An 8,884-nucleotide genomic window follows, 5' to 3' on the forward strand; every position below is an offset into this window, starting at 1 on the left:
ATTAAATTTAAATTCAAATTTAAATTTTGAATTTTTTAAAAATTTTAAAATTTGTTATAGTTTTCTTACATTAGACAAGGAAATTGGTTCTAATTTATCAATTTTAATTTTAATTTAGTGCCAAAACTGCTAAAAAAAAAGCTTATTTTGAACCTAATTGACTATGTTACGTGCATTGTACCAGTGCTGATCCTATATTGTGTTGTCATTTCATAGTTTAAATATTTAAATAAGCCTCTGTAATTAAGTTTTGCGCATAAATTTATCAGCAAAATTAATAAGACATTCAATTAATCATGATTTTAGTTCAATTTAAGAATTTAAATTAAATTTAAATTCAAATTTAAATTTTGAATTTTTTAAAAATTTTAAAATTTGTTATAGTTTTCTTACAAAATTTAGAATCAATAAATTAGAACCAATTTCCAGTTGAATTTGGCTCAAGGAAAGTCTAATGTGGAACTGAAAACGCAGTTCTTCGCAAGGAAAAAGAATTCTTAGAGTACAAATTGGAAGGTAAAATAGACTATATAGCTGAAATATTGCAATGGAAAGACAAATTGGGAAAAGTAACAATCAACGAGATTAATGAAAACTAAGAAAGATTGCATGATATAGACAAACAGTTGCAAGAGCAAGTAAATAATCTAGATAGAACAGAAAAATCTACAGCAGAATTGGAGAGAAAAATACAAGAACATAAAGAAGAATTTATGAAAAAAGAAAAAAAAGCAAACGACTGGAAGAGACAAACACCGTGCTTACAAAAAATAACAAAACTCTTTTTGATAGGCAAAAAAGAATAACCACTCTGATATGTCAGATTGTAAGTTTTATTGAATAAAAAAGAAAAATTTAAAAAATCTTTATAATAATGTATAAAAAGTAAGACTTTCATAAGTGTACTAACAATTAAAAAGGTTGTAAAGAACTTTAAAACTTTACTTTAGAAGTCAAAAATGCAGCAGAAGAGCTTGGCATACTCATAGAAAGTAAAGAAAGTACTTCATGAGGAATAGAGTAGCATGGATAATCCGTAGAGGTTATTAAGTAGCTTAGGCTTGACTAGTTATAATAATCTACGTGAGTTTACCTATTACAGTATAAGAATTGTGGTAGTACATTTGCAGACATGGCTTCTTGTACTCTACGTTATGCTTTGCTCTGAAGCGTTTGCTTACCTGGTGTGACTCTAACTTATTTTAAAGCCGAGCTTACCTCCTCAATTTAACTATTTCAACACATTCAAAATCAGAGTCCACTTTTACTTCAAGTTGCTTGTGAATATGCTTATTTACATTATTAGCAAACCTGCCTCTAATTAGGACATCCTCCCTGATGTCACAGAAAGAAATATAGTATTATTTGAATTAAGGTGGAATTTTACATTATTTTTGCAATCTTTCAGATATATATCCCTCCGAAAATCTGGTATTTTTCTCTGTATAGCCTTTTTAGGATTTATTCGACAGAATTCTCAAAAAAAAATATGTCTATTTCTTTAGGTACACTTGATGGAATTATGATATCGTCATTAATTCTGTTTTCTTTTAGAGAAAAAAGTTGAATGTATGTCCTTTTTTTACTGTGTTTTTCAAAGTATTGTTTTTCAAAAACTGTATTCTTGTTTGAGGCACCCACAATTACAGCTATTTTGTCGTTTAACTCTATTATTTTATTCTCTAGCTTTTTGTACTTAACTCTTTATACAGTATTATCTAACTGTTGTTTTACACTAATTAGCTCTCTACTTTTCTGGTTTAATAGATTCTTCAACTTCTTCATTAGTTTGCTTGCGGCTTTCCCAGTTTCCTTCTCTAGAATTATTTTCTAGTTCTTGCCCTCCTTTAGTAACCTCATCTCTCTCAGTTCTCCTTTTCTTATTACTACTAGTTATTTTATGTGAAAGTGTAGCTGCTAAAACAGACAACATAGCTAAAGTAAAGGCTAGAGGAAGAGGTACACTAGAAAATGCAGCAAATGTTACAGATGCAAGTAACGTAAGAGTAGCTAAAGAACTAGCTACAAGCTAAAATGCGTTAGCTTTGTTAAGTGAATTGCCCAATAACCTCTTTCCACAAACGAAATTTCAACTCCATTGTGCATATATTTATTAAAATTCTCTTTAATACCTGTATTTTTATTTGCTACCATGTTAATAACATCATGCTGTACTATACCCTATACTTTTACAAGCTATAAAATGAGAGAATTTGTAAAATTGGTGCTGGCAAAAATTTTTCACTGACCTGATTGAAATTCCAATTTTATTTCATAAGTTTACTTTAGTTTTCCTGTTAGTTCTGGGCTTGGTAATACCTTTCATGCAATTACTTGAGATGTACGAAATATGGTAATTTTACTCGTTTAACACAAAGGTTGTGAAAAGAATTTGCTTTCGGTATTATTAGTGCACTATGTTCTTGTCTAGATAGGAAACAGATGCCACACTTGAAATTGATATATGCAATACCTATCTTTAAAAATTAAATACTGAACTGTTATATATGAGTAAAAAAGACTATAAGCCGCTGGGGGTAGATAGAAATGCTAGTACTGATGAGATAAAAAAAGCATATAAAAAATTAGCGTTAAAGTATCATCCAGATAGGAATCCTGGCAATAAAGAAGCAGAGGAGAAATTTAAAGAAATAACAGCTGCGTATGAAGTCCTATCTGATTCTGAGAAAAGAGCAGGCTATGATCGTTATGGTCACGTTCTCCTATTTCAATAACATCTATTGAAATCTTTGCCTCTGCTTCGCGCAGCATCGACAGTACCGCTTCCATAATTTCTGGCCCGATACCCCTGCTTCTATTAGTTTCTGCTGTCTGTACGCCCGTGATACATGTGAGGGAGTGCATTTATCTTTATCGTCTGCATTAACATTTGCGCCTGCTTCTATTAGAGTCTCCGTTGCCTGTGCACCCTTGATACAATGTGAAGGAGTGCATTTATCTTCATCATCATCTACATTGACATTTCCTTCTAACGGATTTTTCACTATAGCAATATATGACTTCTTAACAGCCAAATGTATCTTTGTCCACTGCATTAATTAATATCAATTCCTTCCACCCAAATAAAGCTTTCACCACACTTTTTGGATTATTGTGAACAGCAAATGCAATAGTCCATTTTTCACTGCAAATAAGTGATTTACATCAAAATTAGTTTCCTTCCATATGTACTTAAATCCATTTTTTTTTTAAATTCTCTTTTATTTTTGCAATTGCATTATCTTTACTTAATTGTTTCCTTATCGATTGCACTTAATATTTCTTTCCACTGTTCATATTCCATTGTCATCCCTTTTTAAATAATGTTTTAATTATCGTGGATTACGACAAAAAAGCCAACCCATTTTTTTTTTTTTCTTTTTTTGAGAGGAACGATTGAAATCTGTCGTTGGTGAATTGTTACGCTACATGAATGAATGGGAGACAAGCATCATGATAAAATTAGTTAAATTTTTAATTAAATGAGAAAGGCAAAAGAAACCCTGGTTAATATCGAATAGATATTAATATCTATCAAATGCACATCAACATTTCAGTCTAATCATCGCTCTCTGTTCCACCAACTCCTGAGTGGATTTCAGTATTATCTGCTCCATCAGTAAATAAGAAATTTGTTTCTTTACGCTTAACTAATTTCTCTGATTTCAGTAATTCATTTTCAATTTCAGAGAAAAACTCTTCATCGTTTTCATCAATAGTGGATTTCATTAAACTGATAGCATCGTTATAATCACTTTCTAGCTTTGAAAATGACTCTATATCATTCTTAATTTTAGAATATTCTTTTAAAATTCTTGTCCCTCTTGGCTGTTTTGCCATAGATTACCATCCACAGTTTGAGACTACAACTTTTCGAGGCGCAATTTTGACACCTCCTGACAACAGAAATAATCAGGAGGTGTCAAAAAAATTTTAGCTAAGTTCTGAAAATACTCAAGGATTTTTAGATAAATTTTCATTATGCTTTAATATATTTATTATTAGTATTTATTATTAGCGGCAATAACAGTACACAAAATAGAAATTTAACCATATAATAGTTAAATAATGATAAATAATTGAAGGAAATTTTAAATTATGAAAGGAAGATAGATCCTTCAGAAACCTAGTACCATTTTTAGGACTTGCAGGTTCTGATACTCTAGCTGGAGTGATATCTATGTGGCATGGTAATAGCTCTCATGCTGCAGTATTTGATAACAATAAAGATTTGATAGATTTTTCAAAAGCAAGAGCATTTGGCTTTGAAATGGCTAGCTTACTGAAAGATCCCGTTGCTCTGGGGTTGGTCTTGACTTATTATTTCACAGGATTAGTATATCTCTTGATGGCACTCCATCTATTATCGTCCTTAATGAGGTATGGACATTAATATATAATCCTCTTTTTGCATCTAAGATAAAGGACTAGTTGAAAGTGATGAGAAAATTAAATGCCTTTGTGGTTTTTGCTATTCAGAGCGTTGAAGATGCAAGCAAAAGTACTATTAGTAATATAAATGTACAGCAAACATCAACACAGATTTTTTTGTCAAATCTAAAAGCTACTAGTGTCTACCAAAATGTTTTCATGTTGACTGAACGCGAGTACATACTAATCAAGCACACAGATCCAAGTACTAGATTTTCCCTTGGTCAAACAAGGGATTAATGCTGTGGTGGCGAGAATAGACTTAAAAGGTTTAGATGATATAGTCAACACATTATGGACGTGCAGAGAGTGTCATACTGTTATATTAAAAGAAGTCGGGGAGGATCCAAAAGTATGGTTGGTTTTTTATTTTATCAGAAGTAAAAAATGTTTAAGACTAAGCTGTCATTACGGTATTTTTACTAGATATAGATTTTTCACTCTCATGTGCAGTACTTGCAGACAGAGTAAGTGGCACTGATAAGACGAAATTGTTAGCAGATTTAGTTCTGTTGCTAGCATTATCATGCCTCTAACCCTGACTGTCGGACTTTGAAAACAGTTGCAGCTATTGCAGGAATAGCAATTACCGTGGTTAAAATCCCTTCATATCTAGTTCAAAATTTCAAATATGATTTGTTAGCTACGTCCATAACGTTTCATGGTTCACGGTTCACGTACCATTTGCGAATTTCCTTCTTTTAAATTTTATGAAAACTGCTATCCTCTCTATGATTAGACTGATCGGAAAGCAGAGTTGACGGCGTAAGCGGACGTGAGCAGTTAAGTTAGAAAGTATAAATTCTACCGAAACTTCTTCGAACTAAAATAAAGACAAGCTTTAATCTCATTTACCTGAATAACACAAAGGAAAGTACAGTTTCGGAAACAAAAATATTACTGTGAACTATGTTAATGTTATTTCTACATGTATTTCTATTAAACGACCATGACCAACGTCTTATTCTTATCGAAATCATCATCATCAATCATTCTTTTGTTTCTTTTTTGTGTCTTTTTGTTTTTATTTATTTATTTATTTATTTTTTTTTTTTTTTGCTTGGATCTCATGCAGTTATGGTTACCAATCGATTGGTTTTTGGCAATCGATATTCCTTCTCTTGGAATTTTCTAGAAAACTTTTCACAATAGGTTAAATTATTTGTTCTTTGTTTTCCTTAGCACTTTGAAGCATAATCTTTTCGGATTTTTTTTCTGAAAGCTTTTTTCAAAAAACATGTAAAATAGTAATTTCAAGTTGGAGGATAATCGGTACTTGTAATAGTTATTTCGGCGAAGTAAAGTTTTGAGAGAAGTATGTAATAGTTAAGTTTCATTATCTGAATCAATTGATATTATACGAAACATTTATAAGATGAAATTTAATGATTCATTGCCTAACTTTCCTCGGTTCACATTTTACGAAACATTCAGTTTTAAATCTAATATTAATACAGATTGAACTTTCTAGTAATAGTGGATTTTTTTGGCTGTTATGTTGCTTTGAATTGCAACTTAATTATTTAGGCGTAATGTTTGGCTGTATCACTTCAACTTTGATGAATTCAGCATCGGGGTGTTCAGCAAGGATTTAATTCAACTGTTTTACTCTTTGACTTTTAAAGTGTTGGATTTTTAATAATAATAATAATAATAGTATTTGTCGCTTCATTTATTTATACCTAGAATGTATTGCATTTTTAATTAGTTTATATTGCTTACTTTTTGACTCCTTCGTTTCATCTTCGTATTTTAAAGTTTATTCTTAAATTTGGCATTGTTGATTGCATTCTCACTTTCTTTTATTTATTCGTTATTTCTTTCATAATGTAGCGTTGATTCCATTGTATTGTTTTTTAATGCAAAATATGCTGTCACTAAGATGATCCCTTATGATCTTTGGCATGTATCAAATTTATGAACTGATGAACTTGCCTGCAACTGGAGAAGTCATATGGTGGAGATAGTTCTGTTTTGTCTAGAGGTAAATAATTTTGTGCTCATCACTATGCGATTATGGAATGGTTCGACGAACAGATAAATGCCGGTATGTAGCAGTACAGCGATGGTAATCGATCGGAACAGACAGTGCTGTAGTGGGTTCATCGTAGCTAGACAGTACTGCCAGGGTGAGTATGCCAGCCAGCCAGCCAGCCATTGAGTCAGCAACGCACATTTACTACGTGTCGCGGAGGCTTTATCTACCAGCAAACTATAGAAAATGAAGTCGCCCATGCCAAGACGAACTGATGCTGAAATTTGCATATTTACTAATTTTAGCTTAAATTTAACATCATATAGTACGCATTATTAAGCATTATGAATTGTGGGATGATTCGCTTGATGATTGTGGGATGACTGGTCAGTTACCGAGTTGGCAGGTCAAGAAGATGATTTGGCAAGAAAATAATTCCCAAAGAAATAAATATTTCACAGCTTAGATTTCCCATATCTTTCTGTCGCATTATGAAAATTAATTGAAGGAATTAATTAGATAAAGTTCTGAGCAGGTAATACTTATTTGATTGCTCTTATTTGAAAAAAATACTTATTGAAAGAAAAAAACATGTTAATCACATTGATAGCGGTGAAAAGAATTAAGCGTTCTGAAGGATTTGTAATCAGAATGAGATTTTCAATTTATTTTTTTATTTCTATTCAAAAATTAATCTCGTAAGTGCCAATCTCCCGATACCTGTTCAACGAAAAAATTTCCACGAATACATCCATCATTCAGAGCATCGTAGACTTTAAATTTCGTTTCTTTCTTTTATTCTCGGATGTTCCAAGCTTTGTGCAAATTTTCCGGATCGTTTCATCACATATATTACTTTTGCGACCTAACGCTTTACGCTGTTGGATATGTTTGCTCTTTGCTTCCTGTAATTTAGACAAGTTCACTTCAAAATTTTTAGGACTCAAGACGTGGATCTGTCGAAAGATAGGATATGATGTGCTAAATCGATGAATCCAGCTTTGTTGGAGCTTATTTTAGGCTTCTCCTCACTTTTTGTTGTTTTGGCTCGACAAGACATCTCTTGCTTGTCTGAATGATTAACTTTGAAAAAGCTGCTTTTGTTTCTTTTTCCATTCTGATGTTTTCAGTTATGTTGTAAATCTCATGTGAACGATTTGTAGAGATAAAGAATTTTATCAAAACTGGTCCACAAAGACCTTTTTTCTTCTAAAAAATTTTTTCTTTTTTTTGTCTCTTTCGGTAAACGGATGGTAGCCAACTGACAAGAGAAATAGAATTTACTACCACAGCAGAAAGCTCACTGCCTAAGAGAACTTACGATTTCTTCCCTCCGCTCATCATTTCTATTCTCAGCGTGAACATTAAAAATCGCAATACCTATAAGGAGTAAGCAGTTGTCGCAAATTATAATTGTAAGAATGAATTAAAACAGTGAATTTATTTAATTTTGCTACTGAAATATCATTCAGAACTCAATTATTAAAGTTTATTTAATTATTTGTGCTGACCAAATGACCACAATGTATATGACCAGTACCATGCAATGGATAAAAATTAATCAATTAAGTTCAAAATATCTTTTTTTTTTTAACGATCTAATATTTTTTAACATTTTAATATCTAATTAAAATAAATTTTGATCAACCCGGGATTTATTTCACAGTTTAATATACAAACACTTTTAAAAATTATACGATTTTCTTAAAATTTGATATTTATATTTGAAATAAAAATTATTTTTAATTGTTAGAATGAATTGAAAACGTGACAAATTAAAAATTTAATCAGTTTTACTAATCAAATATTGGTTAAAACTTAATTATTAAAGTTTATTTTAATATTTATGCTGGTCAAATGACCACAATGTATGTGACCAGTACCCATGCAATGCATAAAAATTACTCAGTTAAGTTCAAAATATCTACTTTTTTAAATGACTTGACATTTTTTTATATTTATATATATATATTAAAAATTAATTAAAATAAATTTTTGATATTGCTAGAATTTATTATGTAGATTAATATGCAAAATTCTAATAAATTGATGAATTTTCATAAAATTTAAATTTTAAATTTGAAATAAAAATTAATTATAATTGTGAGAATGAATTAAAACCGTCAAGAATTAAAAATTTAATTAGTTTTGCTAATCAAATATCGATTAAAACTCAATTATTAAAGCTTATTTTAATATTTCTGCTGATCAAATGACCACGATGTATGCGACCAGCACCTATGCAATGCACACAAATTAATCAATTATAAGAAAATAAACTTTAATAACTAAGTTCTTTTTTAATATTAGAGAAATGAAATTAATCAAAATTTTTTTAATATTAGAGAAGTGAAATTAATTAAATTCAAATTAAGAATTAAAATTTTGTAATGAAGTTTTGCGCAAGAATTCATCAGCAAAATTAATAAAATTTTGAATTAGTAATGGTTTTAATTCAATTTAAGAATTAAAATTAAA

The 8,884-nt window shown here is 30.4% G+C and overlaps 2 protein-coding genes and 5 pseudogenes across 7 annotated transcripts; 2 read left to right on the top strand and 5 right to left on the bottom strand.

Moving 5' to 3' along the window:
• Window positions 1–1,747: 1,747 nt before the first annotated feature.
• Bm17186 (Uncharacterized protein) lies at window positions 1,748–3,056 on the bottom strand (the record flags this gene model as incomplete). The annotated part of the gene is made up of 2 exons (XM_043082975.1): window positions 1,748–2,029; window positions 2,808–3,056. The coding sequence occupies 2 exons, from the start codon at window positions 3,054–3,056 to the stop codon at window positions 1,748–1,750; spliced, it is 531 nt and encodes a 176-aa protein (XP_042938909.1).
• Window positions 1,751–1,930, bottom strand: Bm18417 (annotated as a pseudogene). Its single transcript has one exon. A coding segment is annotated over exon 1 (180 nt).
• Window positions 2,508–2,717, top strand: Bm18418 (annotated as a pseudogene). The gene has a single exon. A coding segment is annotated over exon 1 (210 nt).
• Window positions 2,802–3,185, bottom strand: Bm18419 (annotated as a pseudogene). The gene has a single exon. A coding segment is annotated over exon 1 (384 nt).
• Window positions 3,186–3,543: 358 nt separating this feature from the next.
• On the bottom strand, window positions 3,544–3,825 carry Bm18420 (annotated as a pseudogene). The gene has a single exon. A coding segment is annotated over exon 1 (282 nt).
• Bm17187 (Uncharacterized protein) lies at window positions 3,559–6,607 on the bottom strand (the record flags this gene model as incomplete). Its single annotated transcript, XM_043082976.1, has 2 exons — window positions 3,559–3,786; window positions 6,467–6,607. 2 exons carry the CDS (start codon window positions 6,605–6,607, stop codon window positions 3,559–3,561), a joined length of 369 nt encoding a protein of 122 aa, XP_042938910.1.
• Window positions 4,079–4,327, top strand: Bm18421 (annotated as a pseudogene). The gene has a single exon. A coding segment is annotated over exon 1 (249 nt).
• Window positions 6,608–8,884: the final 2,277 nt, after the last annotated feature.

The sequence above is a fragment of the Brugia malayi genome (genome assembly GCF_000002995.4).
Source record: "Brugia malayi strain FR3 genome assembly, contig: Bm_049, whole genome shotgun sequence".
NCBI classification, from domain to species: domain Eukaryota; kingdom Metazoa; phylum Nematoda; class Chromadorea; order Rhabditida; family Onchocercidae; genus Brugia; species Brugia malayi.